Raw genomic sequence first — 23,586 nt, 5'->3', positions numbered from 1 at the left:
AAAATGGTAGAGTTAGTCCGATGTGATAGAGCCAATGTTTTAAAAGGCATTTTTGGGGCGAGCATTAAGGCGAGACGTACCAAAAATGCTCCGAGGCGATGGTGGGGGCGAAAGTCTCAAGAGGCGTATGCACATCAATTCGGGGCATGCGTCCCGGGCGTTGAGACACATTTTTGTAGTGAGGCGTAAGTCCAAGAAACTTTGTCAAATTAAAACAAAATTTATTGAATAAATCCTTAATAGAATACCTAAATTCTCAAAATTCAACTTGTAATTTCTCAAAAGTTTTAAAAAGGAACTCAAACATTAAATTTAAAAGTCAAGACCCTTTTTTATTGTTAGAACCCCTAATTTATCGTCTTTCCCAATTCTTTAGCTTGTCCCGCTAGTCTGCTCCTATCTCCCAAACGCAATGAACAATCATTTTTTTTGGCAAATACAAAAAAATTTCATTCTCCTCCTTAGCAGCATGTTCAAAGTTCAAATTGCAAGTTGATAATCCTTTTTATTTCTCCATGTAGAAAACTTTATTTTTTTCAACTCAAGTTACTTGTACTTGTAAGTAGAATATAATGAATTATTTTGACTAGTTTTTTTGTGGATGAAGTACACACACACACACACACATATATATATATATATGTATGTATGTATGTAATTCACTTATTTATAATTTTCTTATAATTTTTAAATATTTTTATCCATTTAAAAATATTTATTAATATTTATATTATTTTATGAAATATTAAAAATTAAATACCCATAGGTTTACACCCCGTGCCTCGAGCCTTACGCTTCGCTGAGGCATATGTAAAATGTCTCGCCTTACGCCCACACCTTTTAAAACACCGGAGCCAACTATGAGGAAAAATACATGAGTTTTTGGCCAATATTATCCCTTATCTATGATGGTAGGTCTATTTTTGTCCCTTAAATATAACCCTGAGCATTTTTAATCCTCAAGTTTGCTAAACTAGATCACTTTTAGTCTCACTAACAGAATCCATTTAAAACTTAACAGATAAACCCATCATTAGGGGTGTTCATGATTCGGTTTGGGTCGGTTTTTCCCTAAAAAGAAACCAAATCAAGTAAGTCGGTTTTTCAAATATTGGAACCAAACCAAACCAATTAAGTCGGTTTTTTATCGATTCGATTTTTGTCGGTTTTTGTCGGTTTTTCGATTTTTTCGGTTATTTATCGGTTTTTTCTTAAATATGAGACATACACTGCCAAACGCATATTCCAACGACTACATTTTCAACGTAACACTATCAAATTAATTGCTCTTTGAGAAATCTATCATTTACCAAGATATATTGATGATAATTGACTCAAATAGTGATGAATAATTTAAGTACTCAATTAAAAATCGATTATTTTTAACATGAAATAAATTATTGTACTTAACAAAAGAAAACTACCAATCAAACTAGAAGGCAAAGAATTAGATTATTATAATAACAAAGAATTAGACTAAAAATACAAATGACTAATATGTACTATAAAATTTCAGAAACTTTATATAAATATATACATATATATAGGTGTAGTAATAAATTTAAATAGCTACTTTTATAGTCGGTTTGGTTTGGTTTTTTCCGGTTATTTTTTTATTAAAACCAAAACCAAACCAAATTTGATCGATTTTTAAAATTTAAAACCAAAATCAAACCAAAAAAGTATCGGTTTTTTTAGTCGTTTTAGTTCGATTTTTCGGGTTTCTATGAACACCCCTGCCCATCATTAAAAAAAGGCCATTCTCAGTTTTTCCCCAATTATGGTTCCTCGTGATCTAAAGCCAACATACATATTGCTTGATCGTAAGAGGAGGATCCGGAATTTAAACCTTATGGGTTCAGCTTTTAAAGTTTTTAGTATTGAATTCATTATATTTTTAAAGTTATGGGTTCATATTAACTATTTTTATAATTTTAATAAATTTTTACATGTAAGGCAAAAGTTATGAGACTCGTTAATATGCTAGGTACGTCCCTGTTGATCGTAAATTAGCACTTAAGTGCACAGAGCTTTGTCAAAGAGACAAGCCCGATTTGAAAGAGGAAATTCTCCCTGCATTGGAGAAATTGAAAGAAGTTGCTGATAAGGCTCAAGATTCTGCGTCAAGTTGACGCCGTCAACTACCCAGCCTCCTACTACTTGTGTTCTTTACTACTTGGTGAATCATCTTACTACTTGGTGAATCAGCAAGTACTTTTCTTTTTTGATTAAACAGGGAATGTCCTTTTTTTTTTTATTTTACTGATAGTTTTGTTCTCTTTCAGTGTCACATGAATAGCACCGTTAAGTTTTAAATGGTTTTTGTTAGTGAGACTAAAAATGTTCTAGTTTAGCAAATTTAAGGATTAAAGATGCTTCTGGTTATATTTAAGGGATAAAAATATACCTAACTCACAGGTAAGGGACAATTTTGGCAAAAATAAAATAAAAATACAGGCGTTTAAAAATCAAGCAGACTCGAAAACTTGAGTGCACCCGTCACTGGACTACAAGTCTACAACAGTAGTACAGTACAACACCCAGGTGCCACTTGAAAGCTGGGGGTGCTCTAACCCTGAACGTAGGTCCGCCTCATAAACCTGTTAGTAATACCATTTCCTTACCGCGCAATTTATATTTGAAGGCGCAGGCTTTTACCAAGCAAAAGTTGAAGGAGAAAATCGCGGAAGTTAACTCTTTTAATTTAGAAGAAAAAGAAGAAGCATGGCGATCGAATGTTTAGTTTTGGGTAAGCAAAAAGCCTGGCTGAGTTATTCTTTTGATCTACTACGGTGTCTGCTATTTGTTTGATGAAATGCTTAAACGAAAAAAAAATGAATTACAGGGGCAGGACAGGAGGTAGGAAAGAGCTGTGCTGTGGTGACAATAAATGGCAAGAAGATAATGTTTGATTGTGGGATGCATATGGGGTACCTCGACCATCGCAGATACCCGGATTTCTCTCTAATTTCTAAGTCTGGAGACTTCAACAACGCTCTCTCATGCATCATCATCACCCATTTGTATGATACTCTGCCACTACTTATTGTCGTATGTTGTGTATATATCATCAGTGGCGGAGCCAGGAATTTTAACGAGGTGATTCAAAAAGTTAACTTGTGACCTAAAACAATTAACTATCTTTGCCACTACAAGAGTATTCAAAAGTTAATATATATGGAAAAAATATTTTTGCCCTACTTGCGTAACGCGATTTCCGCTGATTGAACCCCTTCCTGACTGTGGCTCAGCCAATGGATATCATAGAACTTTTCTTTTAACTCTTTTGGACTAATTTAATGAGTTTCAATGAACCCCTTTAGAGACAGGGGAAAGATTTCCTGCAGCTTGGAGAATCACATCCCCTGTTTGTGTGACATCATTGTAACCTTTTGCTCTTTGGTCTTGTTTTATGATTTTTGGTGGAATTCTTTAGAGATAGGGGAGAATTATGCCTCAGCGCGGCGTTGTATCCCGTATTATGTGTATATTTCATAAAACCTTTTACTCTTTGTTTAATTAGATGAAATCCATGAACCCCTTCAGAGACGGAGCTTGGTGAATCGAATTGCATCCCCTATTATGTATATATTTCATAGTAACCTTGTACACTTTTGAATAATTAAATGAAATTCATGAACCCCTCTAGAGATGGGGGAAAGATTTGCCCCAGCTTGGTAAATCACATGCTCTATTTTATGTATATGTTATAGTATATTATAACTTTTTAGCTCTACTGGTCTAATTTAATGAATTTTGGTTGCAGCCACTTAGACCATATTGGAGCTCTTCCATATTTTACTGAAGTGTGTGGGTATAATGGCCCCATATACATGACGGTATTTCCTTTCTACCTCTTTATAGTACTTATCACTTCAATAGAGTAAAGGAATACAGAAGCAAAATGGGGATGTGAATGATGAGATGCTTCACTTGATTTTTGTTTTTCGTTGTTGTGTTTTTCTTACCAAAATGCATTCCTTTTCCAATATTTCCTCACCTTCTGTCAAAAAAATAAGGTGTAAGTAGATAACTGAAGCAGGTTAGGGAATTTACTTTTCACTAGTAATCTTACTGGCAAAATCTCATACAACAGCTTTGAACAATAAATGCAAAGTCATTGTATATACAAAAAAAAAAAACCTTCGAAAGCTTTGAACTGTAATCACATACTTTATTTTGTTAGAAACAACATATATCTCCCTAAGTTTGATAATTGACATTATCTGTTTCAACATGTTATTGTCATAACTTTTTGAAACATAAAGCTTGACTTGCCAGCAATGCATATTTAACCACCTAATCAGTAGCCGCATTAAAGTTTTGGTTGTCCCAGTAGATGTTGCATTTTATCTTCCATAGTAATAAATTCGGAGTTCTACTATTATTGGGGAGAACTATATTTCGTGATCTCAGGAATTATTCTGATTAAAAAGCCAATCTTATATTTACACGTAAAAAACCGAAGTTACCTAAGAATTAGGAATGCTTTCTTTTAACAAAATGAAATATGAATCGAAAAAAAAAAAGAATGTCGCGGCACCTTGTAATTTGTTTTTTTGCCCCTTCTAAAAAAAGAAGAATGTCGTGGTGATCGCTGTAAAAATTGTTATGGTTTGCTATTTTTTTAAATGATAAGTAAAGATTTTAATAAACTGGTACCAAGATGGTACAAAAGAAATATTATGACTCGCTATTTACATCAACTTTAGACAACATATGAAAATAAAATGTGAAGCGATAGCAAGAAAAGAGATATGTTTAGACATATGTCTCGAAACTTTCTTAAAATACATAAATATTAGAAATTTTCAAGGGATTAGGTAGAGATTCTGTTACAAGTTAACAAATGTACGACCAATTGGAAGTTGTTTGCCTACGGAAAATCCTGATGTGTTGGGAGCTTTTAAAACATTCTTCCAATTTTTGTACATTATTTTGTGCACGATTTTCAATTCTTTTCAATTCCTCTTTTATTTGCACCAGAGATGTACTTATAAGTCCATTTAACATATGCTTTTAGTATCCAGATCTTTTTTTGCTAGAATACATGAGCAAGAATATTTGTACTTCGATTTTTATGATCTGCTGCTCTCTATGATCAATTTTAATCACTGATCCTTCAGTATCCAACAAAAGCGTTGGCTCCATTGATGCTGGAAGATTATCGCAAAGTGATGGTTGATAGAAGAGGAGAGGAGGAGCAATTTAGTTCTGAGCATATTACAGAATGCATGAAGAAAGGTATCCTTTCTCCTACTAGTCACTCCCTTGACCTTTTTATAGTGTGATTCAATTTTCTGGTAAATGGTTAGAGTTTTCTTCAGTTTTGCAGTATATGTTCATATTATTTCCTTTAAAAAGTTGTCAACTAGGCAAGTTAACTTCTTAGTGTTTAAACCAACTTTCTAGGGGTCGAGGCAAAGCGAAGTTAGATTAAGCATATTAATGATCTCTCAAGTTGAAACAAGATAGTATTGTGTGCATCAATGACATAACCACTTACAACTCTAATATCCAATCAGTTCTCTGAAGATCATGTGCAAATTGCTGGATCTATTTGTAGTTGTTGCATATATAGGGATAAAGCCAACCTGCCAATGATTGGATTTTCCACTCCTTCACATGGTTGCATGAGTGCATTGTCTGCCTAATGGACAAATCATTTCTGTTTCTTTTGATCAAATCTGCTGGCTCAGCCAAGCTGCAAGCTTTGACTAATGCACAACCTTTTCTGATTGCCTTAGCCAAGCTGCCAGCTCTTGATACCACTAGTGTGGTTCCAATGGTTTTAATGGTCACTTTTTCTGACTCATAGGTTAACTTCACGAGCGTCTTTTGCAGTCCACTAGTTATCAGTTTAATATGATAAGAGATTGCTGATTGAACTCCTACAACGAGCAATATTAATTTAATGCAAACACAAGATTGAATTGATGAGTGAAGTGAATTCCGAGGATCTAACAAGATGTGGTGTCTGAATCCGTTGTACATAAGTTAGCAGACATGCTCACTTAATAATAGTTTCTGCATCTTTATCCCCTTATTCATCGTCAAACTAATATGAGTTATTTTAACTTTGCATTTTGGTGTGCAGTTACTGCGGTGGATCTGAAGCAGACTGTGCTGGTTGACGGGGACCTTCTGATTCGAGCATACTATGCTGGACATGTATGGTTTAAACTTTTCATTTTATTTGCACAAACATTCCCTTTTGAACTCAAGTTTAAAATGGCATTTTCTGGTGCTTATATCATATTCCATCTTTTTGGAATTAGCAATTCCCTTTTCAACTCAACATACATTTCTGAAGCAGATGCAGATTGTTAATCATTGCTGACTCTTGTAATGCTGAGTAAAAATTTCAGTCCAGTTTCCCTCTCTCTTACACTCGTGTTAGTGCTAGTAGCTAACCCATGCGGCAGCTGTGTGAAGACACTGTATTTTGACTATTTTCTGTCTTCGTTCTTCAACTTGGAAGCCACAAGCAGCTATATATACTCCATTTCCATATGGGAAGCTGTGTATGTCTTTTTTTTCCTGGACTCTGTTCTAACACCAGGTAGAGAACAATTTTTTTTCATTTTGAAGTTACTCAATAAAAGCAGCAACACAGTGATTTCACAAAACAAAAAGAAAAAGAGCAGCCTGGAAGATCAGATGGTTTAAACAATGAGAACGGATAAAGAAAAAAGCACTTGTATCATAATTTGCCTAGCACATTGACGTGAAATTCTACGTATGAAAGTGATATTGCGAAATATACTGCCAGCAGAACCCAATGTAAAATGATATAGGAGCCACTTTACATTGGTTTACTGGCTTCTAGAAAAAGAAAAGAATTAAAATAACCTAATTGCTGAAGCTAGCTGCAAGTTTATTCTTGGAACCAAAGTCATGCAATCCAAGTGTAGTGATAAAATATGAGCTTAAAGTAGAATCAAAATATCGTCTTTCGTCTCTACATTGCAGGCTTGCAGCTGTCTACCTTCATTTGTTTCCTAGTAAATATGGCACATGCGATGGGTGCTCTCATGTGGAAGACATTTGATCAACCAGCAAATGTAGATGAAAAATGTGCAGGAGTAAATGTTGGATTAATGATCAAAAGAATAATAAATTTGTTTGATATCCCTCCCAAGTTCATGTTGTTCTAAACTAGCTCTCTCATCAAAATTTTGTAAATATCTTCAATTGAAATACTCGTATATATCAGAACGAACATTCTTTCTTGTGAATGTGCAACTCAATTTCCTTCTACATATGATGCACAAAAGGAATAGAGCCAGAATTTTGTCATCCAGCTGTAAATGATGCATGAAAGGTAAATCAACATTGATGCTGTGATATGGAACTATATGTATAGGTTCTTGGTGCTGCAATGTTTTATGCTAAAGTGGGTGATGCTGCTATAGTGTACACTGGCGATTATAATATGACACCCGATAGACATCTTGGAGCTGCTCAAATTGATCGGCTGCAGCTGGACCTTGTCATAACAGAGTAAGTAGCTGATATTATCTTGAAAATGACCTGCATGAGTACATGTCATGGCAAACAATCTTGGTCAATTTTTTTGTCTAAATCAAACATTGATGATTTTTTTCCAGTTTCATTTTTATTTCGCGATTTTATGCAGCTCAAGTGTATTGATGACCATGACCGGGTTTCTAATCTCGATACTCTTTGGGCTAGGGGCTTGGCTCTAAAAATAGTTTGCACCTGTAAAGGAAAAGTATGATTCAAGATCTGAAGAAATCTGTTGGATATTGAGAATCAGTATATAGTTTTTGTGTATGCTAATAGTGTTAGACGACTAGCACCAAATTCACATGTTAGTTCTTGCAAAAATTTATGTCTCCTGCTAATTGGAATGACTGAAATATCTTAGTGTGAAATGGTGTGAACTTGATGTAAAATCCTCCTTTTCCCTGTGTTATTCCAAGTTGGAGGTGTGATATTGGTGGTCCTTCCTTCTTACAGTGCCTCTTTTAAACAAATTGTAATCATCACACTTGTGATTCAAAATTTGAAGATTTCCTGAGAAATAAATCTAATAACGTTGTCCTAACCTTAGAAAATGAAAATTTTAGCTGCAAGAGATTTCTTCTACTCAAATTTTTGTCCTTGCAGGTCAACTTATGCAACCACCTTCCGTGATTCCAAATATGCCCGGGAGAGGGAGTTTCTCGAAGCAGTATGAAACTTTTGGCTAGTACACAGACTTGATTCTTTTTGCCTCTTTAATTGTCATTTATGTTGTGCATATGTTTTTCTTTTATCATTCTGCTTGTAACACGTTGCTGTGACAGAATACGCTTGCAAAGAGTGAGTGTTTATAAGAGTCTTGCTTGGAGTTTTGTTCTTGTCCTATGCTTTATATCCTGATGTCAATGGCTGCTGAAGTATACTAAGTAGTTTGATGGTGTGCTTACAGTGGCTTCAAGGTAGCGGGTACAATCTGAGTGCTGTATACTCCAAACCTAAAATGATATTTTGCTTGTGAATCCACTTCTCAGTATTGTCCAAACCTTGATTCCCTCTTAAAAAGTGGCAGGGAAAGAGACTGCATTGCATTTTCTTTATCCATCATCCCTTGATTGATTGCTAATGCTGAACAAATCTGTACCAAGGGAAATTGCTTTTTGTTTTAAGACTTAATCAAATCAAAAGGATGTGTGCATGCACATGTTTGTTTTCTTTGTTTACTGCTCTTCATGGATGTGTGCATGCACATGTTTGTTTTCTTTGTTTACTGCTCTTCATCGTTTCCTGCAGTTTAGCACAATTTCATTTTACCGTATAATTTTTTCTGCTTACGTTATTCTATATTGAAGTGGAGGGTTCTTGTCTAAAACATTGCATTTATTGCAATTCTCTATCAGTAAGAGTCCTTTATCTTTAAAATATTAGTGATTCTTTTGTTAGTGTTACCCATTTTGCTTTAGTCAATTTCAAGTTGAATTCACTTTTTATTTACTAACGCTATAATACCAAAAACTGATTATTCCAGGTTCACAAATGTGTTGCTAGTGGAGGAAAGGTGCTCATCCCTACATTTGCTCTGGGAAGAGCTCAGGTTTTTGCTTCTTCAATTATTTTGGTTAAACTATTAATTATTCTAGCTTTTTTAATGCCTAGATTTAAAGACATACTTTAGCTTTAGATCTTCTGTAACGACAAGTAACTGAAGGTATGAGGGTACACGTTAACAGAATTTTACTGAAGAATTAATCAACAGTAACTCCTGATCAGTTTTTTGTTTCAAGACATCCCATGAGGGATGTGTTTAACTTGTCAAAACTCGAGTATTATGCATGTAATTCTCTGAGCTGTCAATTTGTTTTCAAATATTTGATTATGAAAAACTAAGACATCATTGCTGCAAGAGTTGCCAACAGGGTTGTATATATTTAGAAGTCCAACAAGAGTACCCCCGTCTGATAGTGCCAAGTTATAAGTAACAATGTCTATATTTCAATCAATCAACTTTTACCTCAATCCCAAAATAGTTGGGGTGAGCTATATAAATCCTCTGTATCCTTTCCACTCTATCCGGTGGGATTTCACTCTAATTGGAAAAAACGTTGTGAAAATTAGGAAATCTAAGTCTAGGTGTTCTTTATATCTCACATTTATTGCTACTAATGGTTTATGTATGTAGATTGATAAATTTGGGATTTCCTCACTCCTTTTCTTGATGTTTTTCCTTTATGTTCTTTCTGCTTTGTACATTTTGGTTTCCTTCTCATTGTAATATATTAATGCAAGTATTCAACTTTACTGGTGGACTATACTTCACCAAATAGGAACTCTGTATGCTATTGGATGACTATTGGGAGCGAATGAATCTTAAAGCTCCTATTTATTTTGCCGCAGGTTCTCCCTTAATTTCCTTGCATGTTCCTTTCTTAAGTTATTCAGCTATGTGATGTTTCTTTCTTGAAATCTTTGTCCGTCCTTGATCAAATTAAAAGAACTAGAATTCTTTATGTGCACTTATACAACAACAACATACCCAGTGTAATCCTACAAAGTGGGGTTTGGGGAGGGTAGGGTAGGGTGTACGCAAACCTTACGCTTACCTTTGTGAAGGTAGAGAGTCTATTTCCGATAGACCCCCGCCTCAAAGAAAAATAAAAAGAGACAGAAACAACAAGTAGTAACAACAACAAGATAAGGAGATAAGGTGATAGAATAACCAAAGTTAAAGAAACTGCGAATATGAAGCTAAGAAAATACGAGACTAATATTAATGCTACCGACATGAAGAGGAGACACGCACGCCTATCTTCTGTAACAAACCAACCTACTAGTAATATTATCTGCTTTGAGCTTAGGCCCGCACGACTTTAAATCGCGTCACTAGAGTGTAAGGCATGCCTACTTATATACCCAGCATCTCTCCCGTGTTTTGTCGATGTGGGATTCGCCTAGGGTGTCACATACACTCCCCTTAGGGACTCAGCATCCTCGCTGAGGTTTGCCCCACCACCATTCAAGGTTGCACGCGGAGTGACTCTAATACCATATGTAGTAATATCCCAGCCCACTAGTAATATTATCCGCTTTGGACCTAGGCCCGCATGGCTTTAAAACGCGTCACTAGAGTCTAAGACATATCTACTTATATACCCAACATCTCTCCCGTGTTTTGTCGATGTGGGATTCGCCTAGGGTGTCACATCTACTAACCTTCTACCCTAATTCCCAACCTCCACACCCGCCTATCAAGGGTCATGTCCTCAGTAAGTTGGAGCAGCGCCATGTCATGACTAATCACCTCTCCCTCCCCAATACTTCTTAGGCCTATCTCGACCTCTCATCAACCCCACTATGGCCAACCTCTCACACCTCCTCACCGGGGCATTTATGTGCACTTATATCTCTGTAATTTTATGTATGCTTTATTAAGGGTTGTTGGAGCTAGGAAGCTGTCTGCAGTATAATGCTGTTGGCATGCCAATCAATTTTATTTGATATGTAAGCTAAAACATAAGCATCCCGGTGTACATCATGAAGTCTGATCTGTTGTCGAAAGTAGTTATGACTTGGTAGAAGGTGAGTCCTCTAAGATGTTGTAGTTAGATTTACTGGAGGTAACTAACATAGTATCATATACCTTGTAACCATCTCTAATTATCAAACATTTTGTCCACCAAATATTTGATGTGCATGTCAGTACTAATAACTTTTAGTTCCTGTAACTTCTAATATGGCCTTGACTGGCATTGAATTTCAGCTTCTTCTCTCTCCTCTAAGACTGTCTGCAATAGTTAGAAGCAGTTTCCAGTAAGTTGAGCTTTGTTTGTAAAAGAAATTAGTCCCCAATGACAAGTAGTAGCTTAACAAGCATTTCTCATCATCAGAATCTCTAGTTATCTGATTTTATGAGGTTATCATAGCCGATATACTGGAATTTTCTGTTAAATGTGTATTATAGTGGTATTCCTCGTTTATTTAGTGCTCAGGGTTGAACCATATGAATTATTGCTTACGAAATGAGCCAATGCATAATTTAGCTTCGATGTCGACATCACCATTTTGTTTCTCTGAAAGCAATAGCCAATGTTGTTGATACTAAAGTGATGAATAAGATTTGGCATTTTGTCACTTTTCTTTCTCACTGACTCATCTTACCACCTGTCAAGTTGCTGGACTTATAACTTTGCCGCGTCTAAAGGAGAAACTGGTGGGATATTGATGAATAGTCATAGTCAATTCATTACCAGCAGGATCTGTTTTCTTTGTTTATCTATAAAAAATGGTTTCTGTTTTTTTAAATTCTACTTCAGTCAATCTTGTGTGATGCATGGTTTATTTGTTCTTTATACTTCTTGATGTTTTGCCTCAAACTTAACGACAGCGAATAACTTAGTTTACCAGTAATTTACTGTTATGTCAATAATATCATTCAGAAAACTGAAATTGATGCATATCTCAATAATTAGCTGGATGGACAATTGGACCTTTTTTTCTTAGAAAGTTCCCTATTACATCCTTTTCTGAATCCATGACAGTAACCGCAGCAAAAGAATGGTGTATTCTGAGGAATTTTCACTGCTCTTTTTCCTGCTTGGCTCTGTCTCCGAGCTCTGGTCAGACAAGGTTCCTAGTAAAGAGTAATATTACAGAACCGTGAACTTCGTAACAGATCATCGTGGCTCAGCAATATAATTTTCTTAATCCTTAACAAATATTTTATTGTTTATACTAGGTTCTTATGAGTTCTCTTTACTAATAATTTTGGTGGTATGATAAATTGATAATCCTGCAAACATTTTGGATATATATCATGTCTTTTTTGTAGTTTTGATACCTTATTCTTAGTCGTGAGCTACTAATCTTTCAGGTTTGACTATTCAAGCTAATATGTACTACAAAGTTCTCATAAACTGGACCAGCCAAAAGGTGAAAAGTACTTCCGCAACACGAAATGCATTTGACTTCAAAAATGGTGCTTCCTCAATCACTCATTGCAAGCTTCAGCAAATTATAGATTAGCTATGTTAAACAGGATCAGGGTTATGAAGCTTTGTTGTGCTACAATATTCCCCTTCGATTTTCTTTAGTAGCTCAAGTGAAAGATTAAGATCAATGTATTGGTTTGCTCATCTTACATTATCTTCTGATTTTACTTTGTAGTCCACAGTTTCGATCGTTCCATGATAAATGCTCCTGGACCTTGTGTTTTATTTGCTACTCCGGGCATGATAAGTGGGGGATTTTCACTTGAAGTTTTCAAGCAATGGGCTCCGTGCGAACAGAACCTCATAACACTCCCAGGGTACCATCTGTAATTCACTTTATTTAATATCCCATCATGAGACAGAATAGAAATGCATTTTCAAATTTAAATTTAGCATTTGTCCCTGCCGTTGTCATATATCCAAAACTGCCTGGGTTGAGTAAGCAAAGTTGGATTGTCAATATGAACTGGTCACATTTTACTCTTTCAAAACATTTTTCCAGTATTTACATTTTTTTTTTTGCTTCAGGGTTTGACTTCTCGCAATTCCTCAGGAAATTAGAAAAATTAAAACTCATATATATGGATGAAAATATGTCATTCATAATGATCATTTCGTCTTTATGGATTTTAATTTTTCTATTTCCCATTAAAAAGATTTCTTTCCTTTTTTTTGTCATTTCCTTTTCTTTTTCCCCATATAGGAGTTTTAAGGTCATCTAGATTCCATTTTAAATACCTCCTATTCAGATTTCCAATTGAGTTATTTACTCTTTACTGTAAAACTCAGTTGAGCACATCGAAAAGAATAGTGGTGTGTAAACTTCATTAATTAACTAGCTTCTTTGGTCATTGCATAGAAAAAGAAGTTAATAGCTCTCTCATTTTTACTTTATGCACATTAATTATTGGATAAACTATTTTCTTTAATACCATTTGAACTATCTGGTTTGCTATTCATTGAATTGCAAGACTAGTTAGAAGCATATGAGATAAGCTATGGACGTCCTCCACTTTCATTGTCACCATTTTACTAACTTATGTTCTACTATCCTCCTTTGGATCCTATTTTTCAGATATTGCGTAGCTGGGACAGTAGGACACAGGTTGATGTCCGCTAAAACTCCCGCCAAAATAAATGTTGATGAAAATACCCAGATTGATGTGCGCTGCCAGGTACTTCTATTCTTGTATCATCTTTAATTTGTTTAATTTCATCATATAGTAGCTCTTTTGTATATCTGTCTACGCTCCAGTACAGTGGACACATTTAAACTCCATTGACTTGTCAAATAATTATTATTATCAACCATTTGGTAATGATCAAGCTGAGACGTAAAATTGGGCGTTCCTGTCATTTCTCCATCTGCTCAAAATTGTGTTTATTTCTCTGTTTTAGATTACTACTTTGGATATCACAACTTGAAATTAAGAATGAAATATGGAAGTGTTTATGTTATTTAGCTCTGATCTTTCGAACTATATAACTTTTATTTATTTCTTGGATTTTGCCAGATCCATCAGCTGTCTTTTAGTCCACATACTGATGCCAAGGGAATCATGGATTTGGTCAAATTTCTATCACCCAAACATGTAATACTTGTGCATGGCGAAAAGCCCAAGATGGCATTGCTTAAAAAGGGAATTGAATCAGACTTCGGGATCCCGTGCTATTATCCTGCAAATAACGAGATTGTGTGCATTCCCTCAACTCTCTATGTTAAAGCTGATGCATCCAGAGAATTTCTTAAAAGTTCTTTGAGCCCAAATTTCAAGTTTCTAAACACAAGTTCAAGAGCAGACATTGATTTGATTCTGAATGAGAGAACCGAGTCTTTTGTGCAAGTATGTGATGACAGAGTAGCTGAAGGGGTGCTCACCATGCAGAAAAACCAGCACCCCAAAATTGTGCACCAGAATGAGCTAGTGGCCATGGTAGGAGGAGAAAATCATGAAGTTCAGTTTGCTTACTGTTGTCCAGTGCGTGTCTCTGATGAATGTAAAGATGTAGCTCCGTCACCAGGAGAAAACACGCCTCCTGTGCTTGATAAATGCCTGTGGCTACACTTATTATACACAAAACTATCAAATGATTTTCAAGATGTAACCTATCAGAATGATGGAGACCGTCTCCAAATAGAGTCATTTACTGTCTCTGTGTGTCTGAAGGAGAAGTGTCCTCATAGAACTCATGTTAGTCCTGATAGCACATCTGAAACAGTAAACTTTTGTTGCTTGTGGTCAATGGTAGATGAGAAACTTGCTTGGAGGGTCATTTCAATCATGAAGAATTTGGAGTTGAAGACTGGTTAAGTTTTACTGCTTGCAACTTGGTCGTGGCATTGGTGTCTAATGCACGACCTTGCTTACCAACATTCTGTTGGTCAAGGCAACCATGAACATGCAACTACAGGTTTCTCAATCTTCTTGCCTTTCTACATCACCGAAGTAAGCTCCATTTTGCTGTCTCTTGAGATAAGGATGATCTCTCGTACGCACATGAAAGAGCCCATGTTGAATCTTATGCTTCTCATTTTGGATATTCTAAAACGAGTTGATCATCATGTTAACTCGCATTTCAGATCCTCTGAGGATTGAGGAAGCTGATTGCGAGAGCCTAAGCCGAATTTCATTCTCCTTTCCTTTGCTATGCTATCAGAACACGAGATGATGGTCTGAAATTTGGAGACTAGTCATTGCTAGAGAGCGGTTTATAAAGCAGAAACTTGTGTAAGGTTTACTTTCGTGTAACAGTAATTTTTTGCTGCAAACCATACAATGCCCTATGCTTGAAAAGGCCTAGTTTGGTTGATGAGACCTAGGTCAATTGGGGAGGCTGAGCCGCTGAGGTAACAAAAACCTTGAGGTCGTTCACTTCAATTCAAATTATCTAGCAGTAGAGTTGTAAACCAACGTTTCTGTAGTATAACACTCACGGAAGGAAAAGCGTTTCTTATTAAATAAATAAATTTCCTTGCTTTAGGACATTTTATACTATGCTTTAAGCATTGTGAATGCTGGCTGTGCCACAACATTACCTTAAACTGGAAAAAATTACAGATTGTTAAAAAAATTGCCTATACTCTTCCTTGTCTAATCAAATTTTGAAGAGCTAGAAACTTTGCTTTTGTATTTCATGATAAATACAAATGGATGTCCAAGATTCTGACAGAAAGACATTCAGATAAGATGATACTATTAGCGTAAAATTAACATGTCTCTCAACTTCTATTCCACATTGTTATCTCAATCTGTCCACATCCTAATAATTGAAGGCTTTTCCATAATCACATCTTCTTAACAACATGACAATAACAGCAACCTTGAATATTTTCTTAATTAACAAAGAATTTAATCAATACTACTCCATTCGTTTTAGTTGATGTGACCTAATTTGATTTTATACGAAATTGAAAAAAAATAATTTTTTTTTAAATTTGTGACTTTAAAAGATGTCATAAAATTTGGGTAACTATAAAAGTCTCTCATAAAGGAAATAGATAATTTATAGTTAAATTATTTTTAAATATAAAATATATTATTCATTTTTAAACATACTAGTAAAAAGAGAAATTTGTTTGACCTTTTGCTAATCTCCCTTATCCTGTTTGCCTGTCTTTTAACAGTAAAAGTTTATGAAAGATTCAGGTTCAGAATAGGTAGTTACCAGAAACAAACCCGGACCAGCTAAACCCCTATCCCCCATTTTGATCATCCCCAACCACCCTTCAACTTTTAGACACAAAACTCAAGAATCTGACACTTTCTGACACAAAACCCAATTCATCAAACTTCAGAAAAACTATTTACATCACTTAATTACGAATTCTATGTTTCTGACAAACCCCACTTTCTCTCTCTAAAGGATAAACAATTATCCATTTTCAGCTTTAAAATTATGGCGACTGAGCCACCAAATATGATATCTTCAGACCCCACAAGGGTCCCACTCCTCAGCCGGCGAGAGGACACCGGCGGCGGGGGCCGTCAGTCATCACTGGCTGTACTTCTTGGTCGGCTTACCGGCGGAAGGCAGGGCGGCGCGTCCATGCTAGTGAGGGAGACGGCGGCGCGTGAGCTGGACGAGCGGCGCGCCGACTGGGGTTATTCGAAGCCAGTGGTGGCACTGGACATGATGTGGAACTTGGGTTTTGTTATTGTCTCTGTTGTGATTTTGTCCTGCACGTTTGATGAGTCGCCTAATGTTCCAATTAGGATTTGGGTTTGTGGGTATGCTTTGCAGTGCGTGGTGCATGTGGTGCTGGTTTGGTTGGAATATAGAAGGAGAAATTCTCAAGGAGAAACTGATAATGAGGAGAATGGTGAAGAGGGAAATGACGTTTTGGGTATTGGTAATCAATCAAGGTTAGCTCATTTGTTCAGCTTATTCAGTATTTTCCGACCTTTTTGTCACAATTAAATAGATACTTGTTGTATGATGAATTCATCTTTGTAGTCAGGGGTGAAGCCACAATTTGAAGTTTATGGGTTCTGAATTTGCCGAAGAACCCATAGTTCGTCTTAGTTATTGGGTTCGCAATTAAATATTTATACATATTTAATGAATTTTCTAGTATAAATACAACATTTAAGCAAAAATGACTGGGTTCGGCTGAACCCGCATACTATAGGCTAGCTCCGCCTCTGTTTGGGGGGGGTGTTTTTCACTTCTGATGCACTATTGCATTACATTCAAGCTCGTGAGGCGGTTTGGTTATAGGCTACACGAGCTTCCAAGTGCAGCTAGCGGTGGGTAGGTGTGGTACTGTGATAAATGTTGATAATTTAATGTGTTAAAAGGGACTACAACCTCTTAGAATCCATGCGGACTTAGCTAAGAACTGAACACAATTAATGGAAACAAATATATTAGTATAGAAGATATAACTGAATGTTGGTATAACTCATTACTTATCAAAAAAAAAGAAGGAAATATTGGTATATTGATAAAGAAAGTGGTGGATTTCTGTTTTCTTCTTTCTTTTTGAGTGATAGTGTTAGGATCAAATAAATATTTTTCTTGCTTGAAGAGTACATTCTTGAGACCTTGCTATAAATCTTTGCTCTGAGAAAGTTAGCAAAATGCTCATCATCTCCTTAAAGAATACTACTTTACAGAATTTGATCGTCACTGCAAGATCTAGACTAGTGCCTGGATGTGAATGCAACACAACTCCAGCAGCCATTGAAATTTTCAAATTTCTCTTCTATGAACTGGTTTAATCTTTTCCTTCTCTTTGTCAAACTATTTGAACTATAATTGACATGAGAAACCTAATTCCAGTGCATTCCATCAGAGGCTACTTTGTTGGCATATTCTTTCCCTTTTTGCTCTCCACGCAATATTCCGTAATCCATTTGAAGCCTTGCATTTTTACTACTGAAGTCGAACCAGATGAAACATTTGGATTGATCAAATGAAGGACGGTAAATATTGATTGTATTTCAGAAGCTGGAATTTTGTTAATTGCTTTACACTTTTAAGATATAAACTCTATATCTTAACAGAATGATTAGGCATAATATTTCGAAGCTTGTACATTTCACATTGATTCAAAGGCAAGTGACTTGCTTTGGATTTTGTATGAGTGGGCTTTGGGGTTATATTGTTGGTTACAAAGATTTTTTATATGATCCATGTGATCATTGCGAGAACCCTGTGTCAGGGAAGGATAATATTATTAAAAAAAGAAGGAGCTGCAGGAGAGATCCCAAACTTATGAGAAAGTGTTATAAATTTCTTTTACAAGGTTAAGGGGATGAAAAATGTAAGGAGAATAATGTATATTTGCCCTGTTATGCTGAGAGTTTGTGATAGTAGCCCTGTTATGCTGAGAGTTTGTGATAGTATCATGTTAGTGATTCTTACTTTTTGATTTTACCTTGATGGTTTTTGACCCATCTTTCATATCATGATTGACCTGCTATCTCAGTAGATTTTCATGAGTTAAATTTGATATTTGTTACACTGCAAGCTGAAACGACGACTTAAAGAAGCATGGCAATTACATGCCATTCAACTTGGCTATGTTATCAGCACCTTTTGATCTTCTACTTAGACATATAGAAGCATTTATTCTCGTCATTTGAAATTATGAAGAAACAATGTCTTGCCGTCATTTGACCAACTATCTTAAGTGTCTTTTAAGCATCGAAAAAGAGATATATACTCCTTTTCTTGGTTAACGCTGCTATAGAAGTAGAAGTGGCAAATTTAATTTATTGACTCCTTCCCATTCTGGACATTGCAGTGTTGCTAAACGATGTGAAACTGTGAATACAATGGCGTCACTTCTTTGGTGGATAGTTGGATTTTATTGGATAGTCTCTGGTGGTGATATTCTTTTACAGAATGCTCCACGTCTATACTGGTATGTCACGATCTACTATCACTTCAAGCCTTTATTTCTAGGGAGAAATCCTAAAACAAGAAAAACTTCTTAAAGTTATAATATGTGCGTATTAGTCTCTTATATTATATAACTTTGATGTTTAGTTGATGGTCGTCTATTGGACTTGTATTTTCTTATCTCTACTATTTTCAAATTGTGATTTTAAAAATTCCAATCCCTGTCTGGAATTCTCCCCTATTTCAAGATGTAAAGTAGGTCATAGCAATGAGATCGGGCATAACCTGTTACAGGTAGGCTCTAATTGAGTTTTTCTTAATTTTAATTCCTTTAGACGTACTAGTAATACTTGCACAGCTCAAATAGACAGGGGTTTCAAATCTTTGGGATATATTTGACTGAACGCGACCTTGATCTTTTCACATTTTGGGTAATGGTAGTTGCGGTAAAGATGTTATTAATTAGTTCATGCACTATGTGAATTGACATTTTTCATCATTGTTGTTAATAGCAACATAGAAGAACCACAGACTGTTAAAGGGAAGGGGAATTCAATTTTTTCCAAGTTTGCCTAGAGTTTCTAGTTGTTCCCTATAAGATCTAATTCCTAATTCTATCTGGTTTAGCTGTCTGATTCAGTGTTCGGTCACGGACCAGCTGAATTATATGCTTAAATCTATCATTGCATTACAGCATATATGTTGTCATCTCAAAAGAAGCCGTGGATGATTATTCTCTCTCTCTGTAAAATATGTCTGCATGATGAATTGTAGATGTTTTCTTTTCCTTTTTTAAAATTTTTGTGACCACCACCTTCAGAAAGAGTCCTGTTTGATTACTGATCCAAAGTGCTGCAGGTTGGCAGTTGTATTTTTGGCATTCGATGTATTCTTTGCCGTCTTTTGTGTTGCTTTGGCATGTCTGATAGGAGTTGCTCTTTGTTGCTGCTTGCCTTGCATAATTGCAGTACTCTATGCAGTGGGCCAGGTAAGAAGACAGCAAACCATAAAACAAGCTTACTTCATATGTTTCTGGTAACAATCTTTCACCTATAATACACAGGAAGGTGCGTCAGAAGCAGACCTCAAAGTTCTCCCCAAGTATAGATTCCATATCTGCAAGGATGAGGAGAAACCAAGTGTAGGAGCTGGTAAGATGGTACCAATTGAGACGAGCAGTGGATACTTGGCCAATGAGCGTATTCTTTTACCTGAGGATGCAGTAAGTTAATTACGTATCTTAGAAATGCTTAAAGCCAGTTCCTCGTTGTGGCACGGAAAGCTCAACCAGTTATCATTTTCTTTCTCCTTTATTCTGTTCCTACTGCTCTGACTATATTGGAAATAGAGCTGTTTCGCCGTATGCATATTCTACAACTTTACTTCGAGATTTTAGTATGGATCTCTTGTTTCAGTTTGGATCCTCATTATGAGATTGCGTTCCTGAATATGAATAGACATAGTAGAATTTCTGTTTATTATTTGTGATAAAATAGTTACCAATACCTCAAATTTTTTCTTGTTTGCTAGGAATGTTGTATATGTCTTAGCTTGTACGAGGATGAGACGGAACTCCATGCTCTCCCCTGTAATCATCATTTCCACTCCACCTGCATAGTTAAATGGCTTAAGATGAACGCGACATGTCCACTGTGCAAGTACAACATCCTGAAGGGGAACGAACAAGTTTAGAGCGGAGGAGAATGAAAACAATAAATCATTGATTTTGGTTATTAAAACCACCTTTTTGCTACTGGCCAAGATTATGGAGCTGGAAATACTGATTGCCAGTCTGAATCAGATCGTAACTCTGCTTTGCAACTAGTTGAGCTTCCTCTCATGTTCGCCTCACATATTAGAAGAGATCTTTTCTGTAGTGAATTGTCAATTGTCTTCAGTTAGACATAATGTCGCAACCCCCCCCCCCCCCCCCCAGAGGTCCACCTCCACTTGTAAGTAATTTTGATTCTATTGTTTTCCAGTAGATATGATCTCTAACTCTTGTAAGTACATGCTATTGTCTTGGTTATGTTATTCTACCTGTTGATTGTTGAATGGTTTCATCTTCCAGATATTCCCTTGTATTTTAGATTAGCATTTCCCTCTGAAAATAGAAAAGTGAGTGTTACCCTAATTTTTGGATAGTTTGGTCAAGTTTTCCTCGTATTGGTTGGTGTTACTTTATCATACAAACTATTGTGCAAGTGACAGAAATATTAACTTACTGTTATGGTGCAGCGAAGTTCCAAGGTAGTACATATATGAAATATGGCCGACCATCATATTAGCAAATGAACATATTCCTGAGCATTAAAAACAATAATGGACTGTAATCTAGGAGTCCTCGACAATCTTCTCTATTAAACAACTGTACACTAAACTGAAAGGAGAATTTCCTAAGGTTTCTTGGAGGAAGCTAGTATGCAATAATCTAGGAGCTCCTAAATGGGTATTCATATTGAGGCTGGTGGCACATGGATGAATACTTACCAGAGACAGATTGCTTCATTGGGGAATGGATATAGCACAATCTTGCCCTCTATGCAATAGTGGGATCGAGAGTATTTCACACTTATTTTTTCAATGTGACTATGCTGTTTATATCTGAAATAAAATCTTGCTCTGGCAAGGAGTAAATATGAAGGCCATGGATTGGTTGGAGGAATTAAAGTGGGCAGAAGAACATGCAAAAGGGAGAAGCTCTGAAGCAGAAGTTTATAGGATAGTACTTGCAACAAGTATATACTATGTTTGGAAGGAAAGAAATCAAAGGGTGTTTCAAGATAAATATTCAGCACCAGATCTTATTATAAAGCAAATCATTCAAGAAGTTTGTTGCAGGGGATCAATGAAGCTAAGGCTTGCTCGAAAATTGGAAATGTTGAACTTTTATCCTTAGCACTAGGGTAGCAGTAGAAGTTTGTAGTATCAGGTAGTAGATGTTTTGCTTAGTGTCACCTGCTGGAACAATATGTTCAACAGTCTGCTGTTTTAAATCTCCTTATGTTCATAATGACCAATTGGTAATAAAATTCTTTATTTACCAAAAAAAAAATAATGGACTAGTTCTTCGCGATAATAATTAATTATATGCTAACAACAACAACATATCAGTGTATTCTATCAAGTGGAGTATGAGGAGGGTCTCATGTACACAGACCTTACACGTACCTTGTAAAGGTAGAGATACTATTTTCGGTAGTTTCTCGGCTCAAGGAAAGTATAATCACAATAGTAATGACAAAGAACTACAGAAAGAGAAGCAGTAACAACAATGAGAAAAATAATAGAACCGAAGCAACCGAAACAACAGGTAAGAAAGAGAAATACAGGTTTGAAAGAGAAAAAACCTATTACCCTAACGCTCGATTACTCACAAACCTACCACCCTAATCCTCGACCTCAACAACTTCCTATCAAGGGTCATGTCCTCGTAGATCTGAAGATGTGCCATGTCCTGCCTGATCACCTCTCCCCAATACCTCTTTGGCCTACCTTTACCTCTTCTTGGACTCGCCATAGTCAACCTCTCACACCTTCTCACTGAGGTATCTGTGTATCTCCTCTTCACATGCCTGAACCATATCAACCTCGCTTCCCTCGTCTTCTCTACCACACAAGCTACTCCACCTGGTCCCGAATATCCTCATTCCTAATTCTATTTCTCCTAGTATGCACACACATCCATCTCAACATCCTCATGATCTGCTACTTTTATCTTATAAATATGAGAAGTCTTGACTGGCCAACACTCCGCCGGATATAACATAATCAGTCTAACAATTAATTTTTGCTATCCCTTTTTCTTTCTCCATTCCAATTACCCAACAAGACATTGGACTTGGAGGTCGACATATCATCGAACTGTTAAGTTTTATTAAGATAAGAGGGTTTCTTTGCTCTTCATTTTTATGTAGCTACCAGTACCGGGATGCTATGTGATCCAAACATTCCCTCTAATTTTTTTTTTTTTGGGTTTAAGTGTGTTTACCCCCAAAATCGGATAACAATTAAATTTATACGTGATTTTAAGGATATGTGATCTAATTTGATACAAAGTGAGGAATCAGATTTAATATGGAAGAATAAGTAGAAAAATAAATGCAAACCATGCAGATTGAACAACTTAAGCCTCGCAAGGTTGATTCTCTTCGAATTTAGATGTGATATTATTGAAGCCAGAATAATACGAACAAAGCTGGAAAAAATAGTATCTTGTTCTCTTAAGTATGTTACAATGTGTCTCATGAATTATCAAGTCCCCCTTCTATATATTGGGGGAGATCTTACTTTTAAGACATTCTTTAATCAAAAACATAAGTCCTTGATTTTGTAGACCGTTGGCCCCCTTTTTTTACTTAATTCCGTAATTTCTGCCATAATGATTGGTTAATAGAGAAAATCACGGAACCTTGTCAGATGAGTTGGCGAAGCTTTTCCCCGAGGCCGTTAGAAGCAGGATTGGTGGTGCCTTCGGTAAACTCGAGGGCGAATATGATGGTCTTGTCGAACTTCGAACCTCGATACTGAGCTCGGTTTTAATACCTTTGATCTTTAATAGATGATTCGAGCCTGGTCTATTGTTCCAGATGCTCGATCAAACTTCAAGCTCGGTTTTACCCGTATACAGATAGTCCCTTCAATAAATCATGACGACGAATTCATGGCGTAGGTGGTAAGATTAGTGAAAACATCCCGTCAGTCCAGTCTTCGAGGCATTTAATGTGTGTCGGTCAATGGTCGTCCACCTCGGGATGTGCACCGCCGT

The 23,586-nt window shown here is 36.2% G+C and overlaps 2 protein-coding genes across 3 annotated transcripts; both read left to right on the top strand.

Annotated features, from left to right (window-relative positions):
* The first annotated feature begins 2,010 nt into the window (after positions 1 to 2,010).
* On the top strand, positions 2,011 to 15,454 carry LOC104102325 (cleavage and polyadenylation specificity factor subunit 3-II). 2 transcript variants are annotated; one of them, XM_009610006.4, is made up of 13 exons: positions 2,011 to 2,749; positions 2,846 to 3,023; positions 3,767 to 3,839; positions 5,127 to 5,244; positions 6,098 to 6,171; positions 7,367 to 7,503; positions 8,134 to 8,197; positions 9,014 to 9,079; positions 9,810 to 9,879; positions 12,353 to 12,457; positions 12,646 to 12,787; positions 13,546 to 13,645; positions 13,985 to 15,454. In XM_009610006.4, the coding sequence occupies exons 1-13, from the start codon at positions 2,725 to 2,727 to the stop codon at positions 14,780 to 14,782; spliced, it is 1,950 nt and encodes a 649-aa protein (XP_009608301.1). In that variant the 5' UTR covers positions 2,011 to 2,724; the 3' UTR covers positions 14,783 to 15,454. The 2 variants fall into 2 exon arrangements, with proteins under 2 accessions (XP_009608301.1, XP_009608302.1); XM_009610007.4 differs by lacking the exon at positions 2,011 to 2,749 and having other exon boundaries at positions 2,970 to 3,099.
* A 648-nt stretch (positions 15,455 to 16,102) lies between these two features.
* Positions 16,103 to 20,873, top strand: LOC104102326 (E3 ubiquitin protein ligase RIE1-like). The gene is made up of 5 exons (XM_009610008.4): positions 16,103 to 16,834; positions 18,721 to 18,840; positions 19,677 to 19,806; positions 19,882 to 20,040; positions 20,349 to 20,873. The coding sequence occupies exons 1-5, from the start codon at positions 16,368 to 16,370 to the stop codon at positions 20,508 to 20,510; spliced, it is 1,038 nt and encodes a 345-aa protein (XP_009608303.1). The 5' UTR covers positions 16,103 to 16,367; the 3' UTR covers positions 20,511 to 20,873.
* Positions 20,874 to 23,586: the final 2,713 nt, after the last annotated feature.

This window comes from Nicotiana tomentosiformis, chromosome 4 (genome assembly GCF_000390325.3).
Source record: "Nicotiana tomentosiformis chromosome 4, ASM39032v3, whole genome shotgun sequence".
In the NCBI taxonomy this organism is placed as follows: Eukaryota; Viridiplantae; Streptophyta; class Magnoliopsida; order Solanales; family Solanaceae; genus Nicotiana; species Nicotiana tomentosiformis.
This window is presented reverse-complemented; position numbering and strand designations above follow the sequence as displayed.

Excerpts from the sequence above, each read along its gene's own strand:
- LOC104102325 (XM_009610006.4), top strand. The coding sequence starts at position 2,725 with ATGGCGATCGAATGTTTAGTTTTGG. Across the intron at positions 7,504-8,133 it reads CTGGACCTTGTCATAACAGA|GTCAACTTATGCAACCACCT; the intron begins GTAAGTAGCTGA and ends TTGTCCTTGCAG. Across the intron at positions 8,198-9,013 it reads AGAGGGAGTTTCTCGAAGCA|GTTCACAAATGTGTTGCTAG; the intron begins GTATGAAACTTT and ends TGATTATTCCAG.
- LOC104102326 (XM_009610008.4), top strand. The coding sequence starts at position 16,368 with ATGGCGACTGAGCCACCAAATATGATATCTTCAGACCCCACAAGGGTC. Across the intron at positions 16,835-18,720 it reads GGTATTGGTAATCAATCAAG|TGTTGCTAAACGATGTGAAA; the intron begins GTTAGCTCATTT and ends TGGACATTGCAG. Across the intron at positions 18,841-19,676 it reads AATGCTCCACGTCTATACTG|GTTGGCAGTTGTATTTTTGG; the intron begins GTATGTCACGAT and ends AAAGTGCTGCAG.